The 22,051-nt window shown below is 37.7% G+C and overlaps 1 protein-coding gene across 8 annotated transcripts in view; it reads left to right on the top strand.

The window, feature by feature from the left end:
• Window positions 1–22,051, top strand: part of LOC119071541 (myosin-IIIb-like) — a 46,523-nt gene that overhangs the window by 16,591 nt on the left and 7,881 nt on the right. Inside the window, exons 1-17 of one of the 8 annotated variants that reach the window (XM_037176435.1) lie at window positions 11,819–12,116; window positions 13,801–14,129; window positions 16,287–16,440; window positions 16,540–17,589; window positions 17,651–18,248; window positions 18,386–18,530; window positions 18,602–18,752; window positions 18,827–19,113; window positions 19,188–19,312; window positions 19,627–19,942; window positions 20,001–20,238; window positions 20,297–20,446; window positions 20,509–20,783; window positions 20,851–21,062; window positions 21,145–21,222; window positions 21,346–21,483; window positions 21,545–21,588. In XM_037176435.1, the coding sequence (XP_037032330.1) occupies window positions 13,818–14,129; window positions 16,287–16,440; window positions 16,540–17,589; window positions 17,651–18,248; window positions 18,386–18,530; window positions 18,602–18,752; window positions 18,827–19,113; window positions 19,188–19,312; window positions 19,627–19,942; window positions 20,001–20,238; window positions 20,297–20,446; window positions 20,509–20,783; window positions 20,851–21,062; window positions 21,145–21,222; window positions 21,346–21,483; window positions 21,545–21,588 (4,273 nt within the window). In that variant the 5' untranslated portion in view covers window positions 11,819–12,116; window positions 13,801–13,817. Of the gene's footprint in view, window positions 1–11,818; window positions 12,117–13,800; window positions 14,130–16,286; window positions 16,441–16,539; window positions 17,590–17,650; window positions 18,249–18,385; window positions 18,531–18,601; window positions 18,753–18,826; window positions 19,114–19,187; window positions 19,313–19,626; window positions 19,943–20,000; window positions 20,239–20,296; window positions 20,447–20,508; window positions 20,784–20,850; window positions 21,063–21,144; window positions 21,223–21,345; window positions 21,484–21,544; window positions 21,593–22,051 lie in introns of those variants that run through there. The other 7 variants (XM_037176436.1, XM_037176428.1, XM_037176431.1 and 4 more) reach the window with 7 other exon arrangements.

Consider the following 22,051-nt stretch of genomic DNA (forward strand, 5'->3'; position numbering starts at 1 on the left):
TGGTAGTAAACTACCAGAAATGGTCTAACGTCACCGCGGAGAACATAAAGATTTTTGAAAACGAATTCAAACGCACTCACTTTCATATTATTTTGACATGGATATGGAACGCGTTCAACCGATTTTGATTATAGCACCTTTTGTTTTTCTTAAATCGGAGATGAATGGCGGCGGGGTACTTTGTAATCCATTTGGATAACATGCTCTTTCGATGTCATTTTTGCAGCAACCAATTAACTCACGATTCATCCAATCTCTTGTGTTTCATCGCAAATTAAATGATGTTAAAAGAGACAATTGAAAAGAAAATTCAATTGCTCGGTTAACATAAAAGTCGCTGATTTTTAGTAAAAATCACAAAAAATGCATGTTTTAAATACATTTTCATAGTACATAAAGCACGAGTGCCTGACTGTAACACATATGGCATGGCATACACAAACAGTACGTTGCACAGAGATAAAATCGATAAACGTAATTATTGTTGTTTGATTTGATTTGCATGCTTAGACAACATCAAAATGTTTTCAAATGATATTATTGCTGTGTATACACACATAAGTGACCGTTTTGCCATGCATTTTATTTTCCAGATGCGCTTTTCAAATTCATTTTGCCTCTGGCCTTTCGGTTAGAAATGTAAATGAAGCGGTTCCGATATTAAATTGATTTTATTTTACATTCGATGAGGTTCATGAACGTGAATTTGATGGTGGTTCATTTCAATTTCGATTTAATTCCCTTGACTGAAAGTCATGGGTCTTACGGATGATAAACACCCTAAAATGTTTGTCACACAATGATTACTATACTATGATTGAAAATGCATTAATGTATGACCAAAAACCTTAAATATACAAAATGTTTGTCACACTTTGATGATTCGTTGATAACACGATAACTTGACTAATTCTCAACGGATTTCCAAAAAAAAAAAAAAAATTATCGACGGGGAATTGAATTCCTGAAGTTAAGTTCGAAGATGGGCTATGACGGTCGGGTGATCTTAGAGATATTCCCAAAAGAATTCTTGTCTCGTCCCTTGATAACACGATAACTCGAGTAGTTTTCAACGGATTTCCAAAAACTTTTTTTTATTTCACGGGGAATTAAATTCCTCAGGTTAAGTTCGAAGATGGGTCGTAACGGATGGGTGATCTTAGAGATATTCCCAAAAGAATTTTTGTTTTGTCGCTTGATTCCACGATAACTCGAGTAGTGTTCGATGGATTTCCAAATCGACAGCGAATTAAATTGATGAGGTTAAGTTCGAAGATGGGTCGTAACGGACGGGTGATCTTAGAGATATTCACAAAAGATTTTTTGTCTCGTTCCTAGATAACACGATAACTTCAAGTAATCCTCAACGGATTTCAAAAACGTTTTTTATTAGACGGGGAATTCCATTCCCGAGGATAAGTTCAAAGATGGGCTATAACATAACGGTCGGGGGATCTGAGAGATATTCCCAAAAGAATTTTTGTATCGTCCCGTGATATTATTCTGTTTAAGTTGAATAATTCTTAATGGTTTTCCACAAAAGAAAATTATAAATACTAAAAATGAAATGTTTGGGTTAAGTTCGTTAATGGAATATATTGGAATAATATTCTAGGATTTATTCAAAAAAAAAAAAATTGTGTAATATCTTTGTATCGATGATAAGAAAAAAATTAAAGTTTGGACGAGTGTGAACTTTTCGGCCAGGGCGAAGCGAGGGCCGTAATCACACGAGCTTCATTTTTATTTAAGAGGTAAGCGAGAAATTCGCCCCTTTCCAGGGTCTGTTAGCAGACAATAAAACTTAAGAGGCATCGGTGGTTAGCTAAAATTGTAATATTAATCAATATAATGGAAAAACTCGCACACGTTCGGCTGGGTGTCTCTCACAGATAGACAGTTGGAAAAATTGTCATCAATAGTAATAAATTAACATATAAGTTACCATTGTACTATAGCATACCAATAAAACGTGTCAAGACATTGTCTCATTCTTCCATGTTTTTATAAAAAAAAACTTTACCAGCTCTAAAAAAAGTGAGCAGTGTAACGACATTTTCATAAACTGCTTAGTTTTCTCATGGTTGGTCAAACTGCTACAACCAATACCCTCTCTAGCAAACAAACTACTTTTATTAAGGTGGTAAAAGAATCAAGTAGCCTTTACATGTAAATTACAGCGTAGTTAGTCAAAATGTAGAATAGTGTTTGTAAAATACAAAGAAATAAGGGGTGAATTTGACACCCCACAGAGCATTGAGAGTTTGGTTGCTAGAGAGAGTATTGCTACAACCTAATCTGTTTTATGTTGAAAGCTAACAATTCGTGGCCGTTATTGCAGTCGTACATACTTGAAAAATGATTCTGGTGGAAAGATATCATCAAAAGACAGTATTTAAAAATCACCCAAATGTATACTTTTCAGCAAAGCATCGATGCCTCTTAAGTACTGAAAATACGTATGAGCCATTTTGAAGTACGTGATATGAACGAAGTTTTTTATGTGGATTGAGAATCTGTGGTATTTAAGTAAAGGGATAAGAATCTCTAAGCTAAACTTTGCTACTGGACGCATACCCTTGTACTTTTATATAACTTTTAGAGTGATTTTTTTTGCTTGGATTACAAGAATCTTCTTGAGAAAATTAGTGAGTCAGTCAAGGGATCTGACCCATCCAAAAGATGGGGCCTAGTTCAATTGATTTGACGCTCTGGAGGGGAATCTTTGCAAAATAGTTAACATCTAACATTCATTCCTTGTAGAAACTGCTAACTTTTCTCACTTGAACTGTCACATCGTTTACGTTTTCAAAAATGATGTAAACAATTAATGTTTCTTTGTTTTGTGGAGCACACCACTGGGAGAAATAGAAAATTCCAACTCGACCAAAATTTTGCTCTTATTGGAATTATCTGTTTTCTTCTCTCGGTAAACAAATAACTATTACAAGATCTGTTTAACGTTCATTTTACTGTTTTAGGTCTCACCTCGTGAGTGGGCCAGGTTCCTTAACTGACGAAGTTACTAGAAGATTTGGAATTTCAACTATCGATTGATGAGTTATGAGTTTTATAAGAAATCATGATTATATTCGATTCTGCGAATAGTGTTTCTTGGGGACTAATCGCAGAATCTGCGAATAGTGCTTCTTGGGGACTAATCGCAGAATCTGCGAATAGTGCTTCTTGGGGACTAATCGCAGAATCTGCGAATAGTGCTTCTTGATGACTATTCGCAGTAATGTTTTCTTTTAAAATACAGAAAATTTTAAAAAAATAATTTTTTCGTTAGTTCATGTTCATGATTTTCGTAGCTTAAAAAATCTTGTTACAAGAGGTACAAACAAAGCTATTTGTATTTTTGTCCCTCACACACTCGAAATGAAAACTCGTCATACCAGTGACAGTAATTGAATGGTTAATGAAGAGATCTGGGGTACGGGAAAAGAAAGTTTCTTCCGAGGAGATTGTTCAGGATGCCAACGTGTTCAACAGTTTGAGAAAGAACGAAGCGATAGATAATTTGAGGAGTTAGTCAACGACATGTCGCGACAGCTTAAAATGCAAACCTTTTTTAAAAAAGCAAACTTCTTTTCTAAGTAAATTACCTGATATGTCGTGCAGATGATGTTTTTTATATTAGTAGAGGGCAGCCCCGTGATTAAGAATCACATAATATTAAAATCGGGTGTACGGCAAAATTTTGAGATAGACGAATTTTCCTTTGTTTTGGACCTGAGTCAATTTTATTTTGCTCTAAATTTGTATTGCTGAGTTAGCCTAGCGTCTCACCTTTCCAACGATAACAAACATATGCTGTGTGTCAACATGACCAAGTAACTTTCTTACGGACTTAAGCAAGCCCTTAAGTTAGCCCTTAAGGCCGTAAGATTTTCTATAGAAAGGAGTTATTAATACAAGACAAAATCGGCTTTGAGAAACACCCAGAAACACTCAGTGATATCACTAACAAAAAACGTCTTCCCGACTTCAAGGTCTAATTGTACAGAGATATTTGTGGTCTTGTCTATATTTTAGTCTAAGTATTTCTTCTTCTTCTTCTTCTTCTTTTTCAGCCTGTTTCTATCCACTGCTGGATGTAGGCCTCTCCAACTTCTTTCCATTTCGTACGATCCATTGCCATTTGCTGCCAGTTTGTACCTGCAATATTCTTAATTCCGTTTGTCCATCTCTCTGGTGGTCTACCTATAGCTCGTCTTTTATATGGTCGACAGTTCATGATATTTTTGGTCCAACGTTCGTCTGTCCTTCTTACAATATGTCCCGCCCAGCTCCATTTCAGAGATGCTATTCTTTCCATGACATCAACGACCCTGGTTTGTTGTCGAATCCATTGATTCGTCATTCTGTCTCTGAGTGTTATTCCGAGCATACTCCGTTCCATGGCTCTTTGTGTCACTCTCAATTTATCTTCGGATGCTTTCGTTAAAGTTAACGTTTCCGCTCCATAAGTGAGCACTGGAAGGACACAAGTGTCGAAAACTTTGCGTTTCAGACTATTATTCATTTTGCTTTTGAAAATTAGTCTGAGTTTTCCGAACGCTGCCCATGCAAGACCAATCCTACGTCTTATTTCTGCAGTTTGGTTGTCCAGACCTAACTTCAGTTTATGTCCTAGATATACATAGCTGTCGACTCGTTCAATGACAGTGTCACCAATTTTGATTTCTCTATCGTCCCCGATGTTGGTCATGACTTTTGTTTTCGATAAGTTCATCTTGAGGCCAACTTTGCTCGCCTCTTCACTTAACTGTTGTAGCATAAGCTGAGCCTGACCTAGATTCGCTGCTATCGGTACAATGTCATCAGCGAAGCGGAGATTGCTCAGGTACTCTCCATTTCTCTTTATTCCCATTTTACTCCAGTTTAACTTCCTAAAAATACTCTGCAGAATCGCCGTGAATAATTTCGGTGAAATGGTGTCACCCTGCCTTACACCTCGGCCAATTCTGAATTTCTCCGTGCTCTTATGAAGTTTTATACATGAAGTAGCATTTTTGTACACATATCGAATTGTGTTGGAGTACCTTGAGTCTACTCTACATTCGTCTAATGCGTCCAATATCGACCATGTTTCCACTGAATCGAAAGCTTTTTCGAAGTCTATGAATAGCAAGACTATGTCGATGTTGTATTCACGACACTTCTCAATAAGCGTTCTCATCACCTGCAAATGGTCGTTTGTGCTGAAACCAGATCTGAAAGCAGCTTGTTCAACAGGTTGGTAGAAGTCGAACTTGTTAGTGTTCCTCTTCGTAATGATTTTCATAAACAACTTGTAGATTTGTAAGTATTTATCCACCAATAATTAGTGTTCCACACGATACTATAGAGGAATGATAATAATTGATAATCTATTTTTCGTCCGATAGTAGAGGCTTCCTCTTTCTGTCTTCTTTTTTTATGCCAAATTGTCCTCTAATTCACAATTCAAAAATGGTGGGAACCCTAATCACTACTATCCAATTATATGGAGTTTTCTGTGATTTTTCTTTGATTTGGTTCCATTTCGAGTGTGTGTTTTCACGCTAGCAAAATTAACGTCAACATGTTGTGCAAAGCTGCTCCATCTATGAGACCAAGAAGCACTATTCGCAGATGCGCGGCGCAAAAACATACAACATTTCGGTTACGCTACTCTTTCCATCTGCGAATAGCGTCGGCCTTGATTAAATCGTCAACCGTGAAACCGACATATTGACATCCCACAAAATCCACAATATATAGTACCCACAGACATTTTTCGGTATTATCGGGTGTAAGACCCTAACTTTCAGTTGAAGGAATAAGCTCATAATATCAACTGATCAACTGTAGCTTTTTCTCGTCATTGCTGTCGTTAACAGATGATTAACCGTTTCTGAAAGATATGATATATTGTTACCTTCACTATTGTCGGGCTGTAACCCACACACACCTTGCAATGTTAAAAGTTCCCAGCAAGGACGTAAGCAGAATTGTTTTATTTTACATTCAGAATGCAGACAAATGAACAAATATACTTTCTCGACTAATTGATCACAAATCTATGCAAATCTTTCAACTGAATCATACACAGCAAGAATGATGATCTGCTACTCATTTAATTGTGAGATAGTGTGATGAACTTGATAATAAGATAAAAATATTGCGTTTCAAAGTTTATAATTTCATGGGGTTATTACCAACTCAGTTCAATGCCAACGTTCGCTTTTCTCCGAAATGTAAGAACACTGCAACCGCACTCGATGGCTGTATGATAATTATACTTTTTTTAAGGTTTGATTTTCTACATTTTTCTTTTTACCAAAACGTCAGCCATTCAAATATTAACTGTCTTTCCACACCGTTTTTATCGTCGTAAGTTGTATGTATGCACGATAATTATTCTTGTCAGAGCAATCAAACATATAATTACTAGGTTTGTTGCGTCAGTGTGATGATAAAAAACATTTTAATAACATGAACTAGAGACAATGTACGCCGACGATAAAAGACAGTTACGATTCAAGGTGTATGTACGATGTACGATGCTTTGTACTATACTTTAAAAGATTGGCATCACCTTCAACTAAAATTAGGTGGAAACTTTCTTCGTAATTTGCAAACGTAGTTAGATATTGAGATCAGTATTTTAACCATTTTTATGGTCATTACTTATGCGCTTTGGTTTCAATTTCTTATTTTGTCTACAAAAAAATAGAGAAGAAAAAATAATTGTGACCCAGACTTCGGTTAGTAAGACCTGCTACATCCGGAATGGTTAACAATTTCTCAAAGAAAATAATTTGAATTAAAAATTAGGCTTTAAGGCACTCCAAAGTTTAACTTTGAAAAACTTCATCTAAATTAATATAATATTACTAAATCTGACATTTCTTCATCCTCTAAGGATCATCTTCAAGTTACGGTACTTTCAGACGTAACCTCACTTAAGTTTCGTCACGACAGAGTAAAGTTAACCCTTTTTTTCCTTCCTCTTGTCTGTATCAACAGACAAAAAGAGAAACGTCGCCTGCCGTCTGCCGCGCCCGATTTCACAGAAAATAGAGCAACGTTCAACAACAAACAGAGCGTTGGGCTCTTCCCTTATCCAAGGGTTCACGTAAAAGTGGTTTCTCCCTTGGTTTCGTTAAATGTTTCGCTCATTCATTCATTTGTAAACATCATTTTCATTATACTTGTCAACGTAACCCCACTTTAATTTTCGTTAAGTTGTCATTAACCTCAATCAATTGATGTAAACTGCGTTCAAATCGCTCGTTCAATTCATTCGGCATATCTGACAATTGGGATTGTGTCTAAAGATCATCTTCAAGGCCGTTTTAAATGTCATCCACGTCAATAAATGCCATCCACGTTAACACATTGAAATTAATTGCGGCTTGCCAACTTTCGGCACCCTGGACTTTACTTAAATAGTCGAGGAATGCCTCCTAATAAATTTCTAAAAATCCAAAACTGAATTCTCGATTTTTAGAAATTTATTTGGAGGTATCCCACGACTATTTAAGTAAAGTCCAGGGTGCCCAAAGTTGACAAGTCGCAATTATTTTGAATGTGTTAAGAAAATCTCATACAAATGAATGAATGGACGAAATATTTAACGAAACATTTAACTAAACTTAAGTGAGGTCACGTCTGAAAGCACCGTATCTTGAAGATGATCTACGAGATTTTGTTTAACGTGGATGGCATTTCAAACGTCACTCAAGATGATCTATTGAAATTTGGAATTATGAACTCTTACACTCTTCGTCTTCGAATGTAAAGGTAATTCGTCGCATCATACGGATGATGTTTATCGTTAGTATGAATATGAAACATGAATTCATGAAAATCTCGTACAAATGAATGAAACGCTTTCCGGTAAATTAAATTAGTGTGAAAGTAACCACTTTTCAGGAGCTTTATAATAAGACCATTAGTTAGAGTTGTGTAATGTTCCTTATTGTTCTAATTACTTAGTGTTCTGATTCGATACATTGTTATCTGCGTTAGCGTCGCTAAAAAAAACAGACATGCTACTATGACGGCTGTGAGTTTCATATTATAGACCTAGAGCCTTTGGTATTTTGAGTCCCTCATATGGTCTTGGAATTATCTTGGATGCTATTCAATGAGAACTATGAGCTGCCAGACAAAAACAATGTTTTCTTTTCGTCTGATGGCTCACAGTTTTTAGTGTATTTTGTCTGGCAGCTCGTAGTTCTCATTGAGTTTTGTCTGTCGGGTGTTTTTCTATTCGTTGGGGTCTGTCCGCATCGAATGACGCTAATTTCAGGTCGTGTCACATCACGACAGAAAAGGTGATTTTACGAGTTTTTTTTTGTCTGGCGGCTCAGACATCTTAGTGAATTTTGTCTGGGGGCTGTTTTTCTGCTCGTTGGAGTCAGTGCCCATCGAGTGACACCAATTTTAGGTCGAGGACTTAACGCGACAAAAAGTAACCATTTTCGAGTTTTCATTTGGTCTAGAGGCTCACAGTTCTAAATGAATTTTGTCTGGCGAGTGTTTTTTTGCTCATTTGGGTTCGTGGGTGTTGAATGACACCAATTTTAGGTGGTGGGTTCAAAAAGCGACCAATTTTGAGTTTTCTTTTTGTCTGGCGGCTCACAGTTTTCATTTTTTTTGTCTGGTGATGTGTTTCTCATTCATCGGGATGTGTGTCATATGTTTGACGCCAAGGGCATATCATTTTGTCTGGCGGCTCACAGTTTTCATTTTTTTTGTCTGGTGATGTGTTTCTCATTCATCGGGATGTGTGTCATATGTTTGACGCCAAGGGCATATCATTTTGTCTGGCGGCTGACAGTTCATACTGAATTTTGTCTGGTGATGGTTTTTCTGCTCATTCGGGTCCGTGGACATCGAATGACACCAAATTCAAATCAAGGGCTTAACACGACAAAAATGGATATTTTCCAATATGCATTTGCCAGGAAAATCGTAAAACATTTTTTGTCGCTCGTATTCATGGACAACTTTTAGCATCCTAGAGAACTCCAGGACTATATGAGGGACTCAAAATACCACAGGCTCCAGGTCTATTAGCATCTCTCTGTAAAAAAAGTCATTAGCGAGCACAGCCTTGCCTTGAATACACACAACAATCGGCGTCTACTAGCAGTTTTGTTAAAAAAAAATACAATTTCTAACTTTTATGACTGTGTCTTACTCTAATATCATCGCATAAAAATTAACCTCCATTACGCAATGCTTTTACGGTTCATTTATACCTCACGAACATAAAATATTTCTTCGCTAAACAGTACCTATTCATCTATCTACTTTATGTGAAACGACAATTTAAACTAAATTTACTTTCTTAAAAAAAAGAAGAAAAAAATCAGCAAACAAGCTGCCTGCACTAACGACTTATTTATTAAGGAAAAGCATTTTTGTTTATCATCATGATGGCAATTTAAATCGAATTTATTTACTTTCTTTTGTTATGATGATACTCTAATAGTACTTCCAGAAATAATCGCGAAACATACAAAATAAGCTGCGTTGGAAATGTTGACTATGTTGACAAAGGAAAGGTATCTCGTTTTGTCGTTTCTAATCATTTCCAAACATGTGAACCGATAATTAACCATATTTTGACGAAGAAAATCCGCATCGTTAAAAATAGTATTATCAAACTGCAATGTACACAAACTGTAATCAGTGTGGTAACAATGACTGAAATCTTATGTAAGTGCTGATTGTAAACGAAACCAATCTAAAATTGGTTGAAACAAAATAGCAACCAACATTTTGCGATGTCTTGATTTATATTCGCAGAATGAAGAGAATGAATCATTTTACACGAGAAAGCATGTGTTTCAAGGAGCTTTAATTAAACTTGCAAACAAACATAAATTTATCAGACACTCCACTCCAATCAATCAATCAAAAAAAAAGTAAAAACAGACCCAAGACAGTGATGAATCTATAAAAGTTATTAAAATTAATTTTCAAATGCCTATAAGGGAAGAACGAGAGATACAGTTGGCTAAATGACCATTCAACTGTGTTAATCGCAACGCAATTAAAATGCGGCTGAAGCGTTTATACAACGATTTATCATTGTGAAAACAATGGCTAGATATATCGCGGGATCGCGTTAATTACCTGCAAGCTCACACTTGAAATAGTTGGTTAGCATCATAAATCTATTGCCATTTGATTGCGTTGTTGAGAACAATGCTAATTATGCCTCGATTAATTGCATATGAAAAAAGTTATAGAATTCCAGTTGGAATGGCCATTCAAAATATCAATTTGAACCACTTGTTGATTGCTGTTCATTCTAAGACATTGATTGGGATCGGAAACTAAAGCTCGAATTTAATAGATTTTTGTAGAAAACATTAGGAGCAACATTTACGTGCACGAGCGAAGCGAGTACATTTCGTCATAAAATAACTAATATCAGAGCTCCATATATTTGTTAACCAACTTCACAGCGATGACATTTCATGGATATTTATTAGAAAGTCATTTCACCAGAAAATAGAGCGTAGTGAATGAAGTATTGAAATTTAACACTACGTACAATAGTTTGATTGAAGACTTGATAATGACTTGTTCAATACAGTCGAAACTATAGTCGTCATTAAAGTATTTTTGGTGCAATCTAAACGGATTTTTAAATTTTCTAACTAAAATCCATTTTCTATTGAAAAAAAATTATGGCGCGTCCATAGACCGAGCGACGTTTTCTATAGTTCATTATAACAAAATGTTATCGAAAGTTTACATATGAAAAATTTCTCATTCAGTAGGACTCTAAGCCACAATTTCTCTTAGTAAAATCATTAAATGAATTAAAAAAATATCGCTCGCTCCGCTCGCGTTTTAAAATAAATGCCTTGACTTCACTGAAGGTGTTCCAGTTAGTATTAGTCTTGTCAACAGTAGCGTTCACAGTGTTCCAAAACGTTACTGCCACATTCATAAATCTATTTTTGACATCAGTCCGTCACTTTGCGACCCCTTTATGTACCGAATTACCCTACAGTAACAGTAGACTTTCGAAAAACCATGAAAATTTTTTCTTGGTTTTTTGGGTTTTGGAGCCCATTTTCCCCTTGAGGAGTTTGTAAATTTTCCTTGTTAAATGTAAAAATCCTCAGGATGTTGCAGCTTGCATTGAGACACCTCAAACATACTCCTTTTTTACTTAATTATTTAATTAAGTCTAATTGTGCATTAAACCTGTGTGTAAACCTGTAATTATCATTTAAAACAAAGCGAAAAAGTAGCAAAACGTTAGCAAATCGCTCGAAAAATAAATTTCCCCGACTGTAGCCGTCTTTCAAAATTTCATATTTAAAATTCGATCTGAAAGACATTCTTCAGTACAATTGTAACCTGCCAAGCTGCCACCTGAATGTATCGCATAAGCGAAAAAGATTCTCATTCATTGAAAATTTATGAATATTGTGTGTACCATCGTACTCCCCTTGCTAAGTTTTATTTTTCTGTTTTCAAAGCCAATTTTTTTTCGTTTTTTTGTTGATAATAATGTAAACATCAGGATGCCCTACCTTTATCATTTATATACTTCTGGTCGATATAGATTACTGCACACAATTCCGGCAACACTTTAAATAGAACATAAAGTCAGTTTGAATGTCGAGTGTACGTAAAAAATAAAATTGGTACAATGTGTACTTAATTTGAAATAAAATTGAAATGTGTAACACAAACAAGTAATCCGATTATATTAAGTACATATATGTGAGGCTCGATGTCAGTATTGAGCACTCCACTTTGACTGTGTATTATATACGAACGTACTACAGTGTAAGATAGCACGTTGAAACGAATTTCTAGTGACGAAAAAATGTGCAGTATTTAGTGTCGATTTGATTGTCGATTGTTTCGGATCGGTTTTCATGCTCTAATACATAAACTGGTCCCAATTAACGCGGATAAAATTGGTGCAGCGCATAAAGTTTAGTGTTTGATGGTTGCTATAGTGCTAGCAATGATGATCGATTCATTTGTGCTAAAGACTTGTATACCGAATTTAATCAATGGTTTTTACCCTCACTAACGTATTTCTGACTGCTACTAATATAAATTCAAACGACGAACAACGGACAAATTAACTCTCAGATAAGGTAACATTGGGTCAAAATTACAAAATTAATTATTGCTGACAATGTGTTACGGATTGCAACCGTTGATAACAACACCTGTTTTGCGAGCGAATGATTTAAATTTTTTTTTTTATTTTAAAGTAGCTTTGCAGGTAATGGGGGGCTTAGTATTTTTAACTTCTTTCGCATTCTACTACTTGAATGAAAACCATTTCAGAATTACGAGGTAAATTTCTTTGAAATTTTTATTCTCAAAAACTTTTACAGAAATAAGAACCATATTATGACCACTGGTCACTGACCGGTATAACTCACTGACCAGTATAACTCACTGACCAGTATAACTCACTGACCAGTATGTGACCAGTTAAAAGTGGATGAAGTGTTTTACAACGTACATGTTTGAATAGTCTCAGACTAAGTGACATTTTTGGGTCCAGCCAACCACTCTAAACTGGTCCAACTTCAAACAACAGTAGACGAAAAAGTACAACAGGTTATGGGCGTTTCAATTACTGTGGACGTGGAGTTAATTAGAGGCCGAAATAGTTTGACTGTTGGAGGTTAGATCCACGAAAGACTTCATAACGTTGACCATTTTAAACCAATATTATCGTAAATTCACGCAATTTTCGACTTCTGCAGTTTTTGTTTAGATATTGTCACTCAGAAGCAGGTGCGTCAAGTTTAAACGGTCAAGATAGGCCGCAAAATAATCTAAATTTCGTTTTTTGGCTTTTCATGACACCTAGTGATAGCAGAATTTTCTGTTTGGTATCATTAAAAAGGTAATTGAAACACTGACAACCAGCTCTATTCTTTTGTCAACTGTAGTTTGAAGTCGGACCAGTTTCGAGTAACTGAGTCGACTTAAAATCGCCTGAGACTATCCAAAAATTTACCGTTGATTTTTAGAACGTTTTCGTGATTAATTATTATCAGAGTATAACTGCCGATCACCGACGTCAACAAACCAACAATCAGAGCATAACAATTATCACTAAAAACATTTCCTACAGTCGGCGACGCTCAAATAAGTGACGCATTTTGCATGATATGTTTTTCCGCTGATACACTCATGCAAATAAAAGTGTTTGCACTGATGAAAGAGAAAGCGATATTTTGACAAGTACCCCAAGGCAAGTTATAATTAACTAGTCTTCGGTTCTCTAGCTATGATCATAACAGTTTATAGTTACACGCAAAACCGTTTAAAGACATAAAAACAATTTAGTTCGGATGAGTATATCAGCTGTAAAACAGCTGATACGAAATGCAAATGACTTGGCACGGTGGGGAGCTTCTATTGCTCTGCGACCAAGTTACCGAGAGAAATAATTTTTACATGGTTGATCCTAGAATTTGTCCCCCTACCGATTCCAGCTTCATCCACTGTTCCAACAACTTCCACGCGACGATATTCCTAGTTCTCAGAAACGGTTCAGCGGTTGCGCCTGAAACATGTGCCGTTGGATAGTACATGCCTACCCTAACTTTGCTATGAAAAGAACCGAGCTGGAAGTTGACATGTTTATTTAAAATTCGTTTAGCCCCACCGTGTTGGCTGTCTACATTTTCTCATATCATTTTCCTCAACGCTGCTACAAATTTATGTCTATTTCCTTGTCTATTTACGACAACTTCTTCCAATAAAATTTAAATCAAAATGTGGATAATTAACCTAAAATATCTAATTTACTTCTAGATTCCTCCGCAGACACTATGTCAACGTACATTGGACTATCGCAGCATATCGATTTCGCTCGACTCCCAACACCCGGCGATCGGTTCGAATTGCAAGATCTGATTGGCGAGGGAACGTACGGCGAAGTGTACAGTGCAAAAGACAAAACGACCGGAAAGAAAGTGGCCATTAAAATATTAGAAACCATAGCTGATAATCTCGAGGAAATTGAAGAGGAGTACTTGGTGCTGCGCGACCTATCCATACATCCAAATCTACCGTCATTTGTGGGAATATTTTTGCGGAAAGGCGCTTGTTTTGAAGATGATCAATTGTGGTTTGTAATGGAGGTGAGAAAATTATTAATTTAAATTCCATTTATTTCACTTATTTTTTTGCATTCACGATCGTTCACAACATATAGCATAATGGTGTACACATTTCACTTCATTATTAAGTCTCTGATTAAATGGTCTTTTTTTGTTTGGGGAATTTAAACTGGTAAACAGCAAAGATATGTTTCGTTTAAAGACTGCGAATTTGTATAAAAGCATCGATTTTTTTCGGTGCTGCTACTTTGTATGAAGAAAAATTAATTTCAATTAAACTAATAATGTGAATGGACGAATAAAAAATCTTGGCATAAATGAATAACTAAGTGCTATTATGGAGTGTGGGACTTTTCATCATTCAGTACTTGCAGCAAAAAAAAACTATGATTCAAAGCAGAATTTAGCGGTGAATCTAATTACCGGCTTTCTGTTCACAATTAAATATTCAAAAAAAAGTGTCGTGTATGCAGTTGATGGTTGATTGCGGAGAACAGTGAGTTTGGTGATGGGTGCCCATACTAATTAAAGCTTCCCGATAGGAAAGTAATAAGAAAAAAATGTGCAAAAGAAAAATTACTTCAGTTTTGAACTCCGTGGTTAACGGACATTCGTAGACAGTGAAATAGTAGTTTTTTGGTGAACGATATCAATTGACGCCGTTAGTCCGCTGAAAATTCAAAATTAAAAGTGTCAAACCCAAATCGAACGCAGCGCCGTATATGGGTAACTCACGACATTCTCGTATCAGAGTGCGTTGAAATTTATTTTTCAATTCATTTGTTCATCCACCAATTCACCCAAAATTTAAATTCTGAAGACACAGTAAATACTTGACTTGGGACCTGCATCAACTGGTAGCCTTATATTTTGCGAAGTAAAATTAATTCAATTTTGTCAGTGTCCATTTGAGTTCATTTTCATACGGTGTGTTAGGTCCCTTATTTGACGTTTCAAAAATGAACCACTCCTGTCTGGATTTATTCTGTCGTGGAAGTGCACTTACGGTGTGAATATCACTGTTAACTTTTGATTCAATTGATTGGTTGGAACTTGAAGCGACACTTTTATCAACTCATTTTTAGAAACGGCAACCGTTTATCACCATTAGGATGGTTCGAATTTAACTTTTTATTTTATTTTAAAATGCCATTGGTTGCATTCCGCGCGGTCCAGAGAAAAGTTTTTGCCATGCTGTCTCTAAAAGCTGTGTAGTAGAGTGTGGTGCCATAATAGGTAATCTTAGCATTGAAGCCTTGAAACAAGCAATATCCCGCGCATTTTTAAAATAATTTCCAAAAAGGTATCTGTCGTAAATTTTCTATGAGATTACCTATTCCAGCATACCACACACGCATTTATATTTCATGATTTGTCAATTTTATCCAAGGCTGTAAACTTTGATCGCATTGTATTAGATACGCGGGAACACACAACAAGAATAAACCGGCTATAAGCCTAGTGAGATCTTTTTTCTTTTTCTCAATTTTTCAATTCTGTAGCAACCAACTACCAAATACGTCAGTTATAAATAGGCAAGCAGGAAGAATGTTTCTTCAGTCGATTTCTCCGACTTTCTATCAGTTTGGTAGTCAACTACCAGTTTGGTAGTCAACTACAAGTGGCTCAAAGACACACGAGTGACTTTACGAGTATCACTAAATTGTTTCCGAAAATGTGAAGTACATAGCAGCGTCCAATGTATTCTGGTTAACTACCTATCCCACGCGAAAGTTGATTTCCACAAAAGAAAATGAAAAAAATGAACCAAAAATCGGCCACATTTAATGGATCATTTTTGCAAGAAGGAAATTGCTATGTAAGTTCTCCATTCGCATAGGATAGGTAGTAAAAAGATTCTCTGGACTATACCGAATGCAAAGCCAGGGGTCAGACGTTTCGAAATAAAATAAATGTAAGATCCGATCCACCCTAATTGCCATTGTCAATCATCGAATCTACTACTTCCTTTGTAACGACAAGTATCTGATGCGAAATTTTTTATTTTATTTATTGCATTGTATGTTTCACTACAATGTCTATAAAACAATATCAATGAAATGACTCTGTCCCAAAAACTATTGTTCAACCAGCAAGAATCCATTCACAACCTGTGTAGACAATGAAATTCTAACAAGAAAACATTTTAATTACGAAACATAATTAAATACATTTCAGCTGTGTACTGGTGGCTCAGTTACAGACTTAGTTCAAGGCTTACGCAGTCGTGGTGCTCAACTGAGTGAGAAGCAAATCTCCTACATATTACGCGAGACGATTCAAGCATTAATTTATTTGCATGAAAATCACTGTATGCACAGAGATATTAAAGGTAAAAACAGCGAAAAAAGAACAATGCTGCGGCGTTACACTTAAATTAATTAATTCTGCAACATGAACAATCACAAAAAATGATTTACGATGTCTGTAGGTCATAACATCTTATTAACGGAACAAGGCCATGTAAAATTGGTCGATTTCGGTGTGAGTTCTCATCTGGCTGCAACAATGGCACGAAGAAACACTAGCGTCGGTACACCGTATTGGATGAGTCCAGAGGTTATAGCTTGTGAACAGCAATTGGATCAATCATACGATTCGCGGTGCGATGTCTGGTCCATTGGCATTACAGCTATTGAATTGGCTGAAGGTGATCCACCGTTAAGTGACATTCATCCGATGAGAGCACTATTCCAGATACCACGAAATCCTCCGCCAAATCTCTCACGACCGGACGCTTTTTCGCCGGAACTGTCGAATTTTATAGCTGAATGTCTGGTCAAAGATTTCGAGCAGCGACCCTTCTCAAAAGATTTGTTAAAGCATCCGTTCTTGACACTGGTCACCAGTCAGATCGAACGAATTCGCGCAGAATTGAGCGTTGAAATTCAACGGCAACGTAAGAACGGTAGGTGTTTCAGACAGGCCGAGGCAACGACCAAGCACGGTAAATTGAAATCGGATCGAAAATCGAAGCCGCAACGAATGTACATGGACGATCTGGCGTCACTCGAAATACTCACGGAAGAAGCGATTGGGGAACAGCTTCAGAAACGATACGAATCCAATCAAATTTACACGTACATCGGTGACATCCTTGTGGCCGTTAATCCATTCATCGATTTGGGACTGTATAATGGCCAGCACCAGCTGCGTTATGCCGGCAAATCGAGATCGGAAAATCCACCACACATTTTTGCAGTTGCGGATGCTGCACACCAAGCTCTCGTGCACCAGAAACAGAACCAGGCGATCGTAATATCCGGAGAGAGTGGCAGCGGAAAGACTGAAAGCGCTAATCTGCTCCTCAAACAGTTAGTTTACCTTGGCAAGGCGCTGAATCAAAGCTTAGAAAATCGAATTCTCCAAGTGAATCCGATAATGGAAGCATTCGGCAATGCACGAACCGGCATCAATTCGAATAGTTCGAGATTCGGCAAATATCTGGATCTTACGATGACTAAATCAGGAAAAGTGACGGGTACGTGCACAGTAAATTTATGTAATCTCAGCAATGCGATGAAGCACTCACTTGATTTCAGGTGCGCGAATTTCCGTTTATCTTTTGGAACAAAGCCGTGTCGTACAGCAAGCCGAGAGTGAAGGTAATTTTCATATCTTTTATTACCTCTACGATGGCCTGGACGTCGAAGGTAGACTGGGACAGTTTCATCTGGATCCGGCCTACCGAGTAAATCACCGATATTTATCGAATGCAACCGATTCGAATTCGGAATCGAATTACGAGAAGTGGAAGCAGCTGAAGACGAGTTTTAGAGTGTTGGGATTTAAGGAAGAGGAGATCAATACGGTTATTCGAGTATTGGCCGCCATACTCAACCTGGGTGACCTTGAATTCGGCGAAGTAATTTCGAACGATAACACTGATAACAAAGCAAGAGTCGTCGATGTTGCACCGTTACATCGAGTCGCTCGTTTATTGGGAGTCGAAGCTATGGAACTTTTGGAAGCTTTAACTTCGAATTCGGTTGTGACCAGAGGAGAAACGATAACGAGAAATAATACGAAAACTGAAGCTATAGCAGCCCGTGATGCGATGGCAAAAGGATTGTATGGTCGTTTATTCGATTGGATGGTCAACCAGATCAATTTGTTGCTGGTTTTTAATCGGCCTAACAAGTAAGTGACTTATTGACGGAGAAATGATAACAGATGGCGCTGTGCTGGGTGGAATCAACGACATCTGTTATCATTTCTCTGCTTTCTTAGACTGTGTTCTGAGTTCTGACTGACTCAACGATTGATCTTAACTTAAGCAACGAGCAACTGTCGGTCGGACTTTTGGACATATTTGGATTTGAGAATTTTCCTCGCAATTCGTTCGAACAAATTTGCATTAACATTGCGAACGAACAGATTCAATACTATTTCAATCAGCACATCTTTACGTGGGAACAACAGGTAAAGTGAGAAAATATGGTCGATATTAGGGTCGGACATTCACAGATCTCTCATTTTATTTTCGACATTAGGAGTACTTAACGGAAGGTATTCCTGTGGATTTGGTTGAATTTGCGGATAATCGACCGGTTTTGGATATGTTACTAAGCAGACCATTGGGTCTATTGGCATTGTTGGACGAAGAAAGTCGGTTTCCCCGTGCAACGGATAAGTCTTTTATTGGTAAGTTTCTGCAGAGAATTGGCTGCTAAAGCAGCTGATGAACGTTCAGCTTCACACAATTCTTTCTCAATCAGAAAAATGCCACAACAACATCAAGTCAAAGTATTACATTCGACCGAAATCGGATGCCATTTGCTTTGCAATTCATCATTTTGCCGGTCGTGTGGTCTATCACGCAGATGGTTTCTTAGAAAAAAATCGAAATTTTCTACCATCTGAAGTGATCCAGCTGGTGCGTCAGAGTCAGTTCGATATGATACGGTTCATGTTTCAATGTCCGATCACAAAAACCGGTAATTTGTATTCAGCGCTACCGGATACAGCCGGATCACGACAAAACTTGCTGAAAGTTGATACCAAGGTTGGTGATTCGTTTTGTTGGTATTATATGTTGATCCATTGTATACTAACCGCTTACTAAATGTATGCTAATAGGAGCGGTATAACTCCAGAGGATTGGCTTCACAATCACGAGCTCAACAGACTGTTGCCACCTACTTCAGATATTCGTTGATGGATCTACTGCAGAAAATGGTAGCCGGATCACCTCAGTTTGTTAGGTAAAATTATTTTTTTAGTCGAAACAGGTCAGGTCAACCTGATGATATTATCTGAACCGGTTTTGACTTGAATCGGTTTAGACCTGAATCGGAATCGGTTTCTCCTTGAATCGCTTTCGAACTGAATCGGTTTAGATTTGAATCGGTTGCGACTTGAATCGGTTTCGACTTTAATCGGTTTCGACCTGAACCAGTTTTGACCTGCACCTGAAGTACACACCATATCTCAACCAACCTGTTCCGAGCATTATAAGTCTGCGACCTTGATCCGCTCTGTCTTTTTACTGATCTGACGTTAAATCCCCATCTTCTAGGTGCATTAAACCGAACGACACCAAAGCATCGAAGACATTCGAATCGAGTAAAGTCATCAAACAGCTACGGTACACCGGCGTTTTGGAAACCATTCGCATACGGCAGCATGGCTTCAGCCATCGATACATTTTTGCCGATTTCCTGCAACGATACTGTTTCTTGGCATTCGGATTCGACGAGAAGATACAGGTTACGCGAGAAAATTGTCGCATGCTATTGTGTCGCTTGAAAATGGACGGTTGGGCATTGGGCAAGACGAAAGTGTTCCTCAAATACTATCACGTGGAATTCCTGGGAAAATTGTTTGAAGACCAGGTAGCACTGTTTAAACGGTTCGATGTGATCAGATGACTAACTGGACAATTTACTGTAGGTACGGAAAATTACGTTGGTACAGGCTTGCGTTCGACGTTGGCTGGCTAAATTACAATACAAACGAAATAAATTTGAAGCGGCTCGAAGTGCAGTCACGTTACAGCGACACATTAGAGGATGGTTGACCAGACGAAAGGTGCACGCACTACGAGAGCAGGCGAAAATTCAAAAGGCACTGATCGAACAGGCACGAATGAAGAGAGAACAAGAGGAACGAATAAGAATGGAAAAATTAGGTAGGTTGGACGACACTTAGTGAAGATGCAACTCCGGATTAACTTCCGCTTCTCGTAGCTGCTGAAAAGGTGAAAAAAGCTATCTCGAAGGCTAAACTGCCAAAGAAGACCACTTCCCATGAGGAGCCAAAGTTCGAAGATAAAGTTAACGTTTGGAGGAACAAGGAAAATGTAAATGTCGAAAAGGCGGCGTCGATTATTCAAAACCGTAAGTTCAGTAACGTCGACAATGTTAGTTGATTCCCTCTAGCAAAACCCATTTCTCCCAAGATTTCCGAGCCTACACCATACGTAAGAATCGTTGGAGCCCCGAATTAGAATCGATGGCCAAGTCCATCGTCAACAAGTCCAAATCCCGCACGGAAGCCCAACGAATGCTCCAAAAGGAAGGCTTCAAATCCGACGAAATTGAACGAATCATAGCCAGATTCATGAAAGCACCGCGTCGACGAAATTCCACATCGAAAGATGCGTCCAATTCGCCGAGAAAAGCTCCACTCACACCGCGGGATCAACATGTCGATATGATTGGATTCTCACAGAAAGTAAGCGTTCTTGGCTCCGGTTCAGGCATTTGATGAGTGATTCAACATTGAAATTTTACGCTTTCAGGTGCACATGTTGAATCAAGATGTTCACAAGAATTTGCGTCGCAACAAGGGTGGCATTCGTTTAGATGACATCGAAAAACTATCGGAACATTACAGGAGACCGCCAGGATTCACTCTGATACCGAATTTGGTGGGAGTCGGTAAAAACAGCTCAAAGCAGCAAGCACAGCGAAAGAGCTCCTATTTCGATCACGTTCAAGAAGAGATGATGAGGTAAGTCCAGCAGATCAATTTCGGTTTAAGTTTGCCGTCACCTGTTACCATAATGTACATGCTCACATTCACGGAAAAGTAGCCAATCGTCCGATAGTGATGTCGAATTCTGGGACACTCCATTCTATCAGAAGGAACAGAATATGAAAGAGCAACAAAGGTGGTGGTTTTTGAAATGTCCAATAAACGCAAATTTTTAATCTGAGTCCATAGCACACACGTACATTCATGGCACTCGTTCCATTATCTGTTTTAATGAATCCGCTTACCGTTCCCTTTACAGACGGCATAGTTCTACAAACGAAGTATCTGCCAGTCGAGACGATCTGATACGAAGTGCGGCCTTTTCCAATAATTTTTTGTCGCCAGTGTGGCGTGAAGCATTACCGAAATCGAACGAAAAGGTCAAAGACGTTGCGCAGTAAGTCATTTTTGTTGCTATTCATAAAGACTAAAATTAAATTTTTCCATACAATTGATTGACGTAAATTAGAAAGCGAAATCACGGAAAGAAAAAGAGCAAATAGTAGGTATGGGAGTATGGTTCATTGCTTGAACATTGCTTGACATTGTGCCGAATATTATGTGTCGCATAACAGTCTCATTTCATGTGAAGGAAGTAGCAAGTCGTCGTGACATTCTAGAACCAGCTTGGGCATAGCACTCTGATTTCCCATTGACATCTTCCATTTGAGTGTTCATTTCTGTAGGCGAGAAAGCAGCTAACGAAACTGCATATTTTCCTGTTTTTCCGCACCTCCTAACTAATACTTTCGGGGCATTATTAGGTTTAAAATTCATCGACACTTAAACATGAACAGTTAAGAAAATGGGAAAGGACCATGCGCGCACATTAGTAAGCGGACGTGACGCAAGTCCACTACCAGAAATGTTTTACGGCGGAGCATATTTACAGCAAATTTTTGACTTTTCCCCCTTGACTCCCATGGCCCTAAACTAGGATATCTAGAATCTAGGAATCCATACGA

This window comes from Bradysia coprophila, assembly GCF_014529535.1.
Source record: "Bradysia coprophila strain Holo2 chromosome IV unlocalized genomic scaffold, BU_Bcop_v1 contig_5, whole genome shotgun sequence".
NCBI classification, from domain to species: domain Eukaryota; kingdom Metazoa; phylum Arthropoda; class Insecta; order Diptera; family Sciaridae; genus Bradysia; species Bradysia coprophila.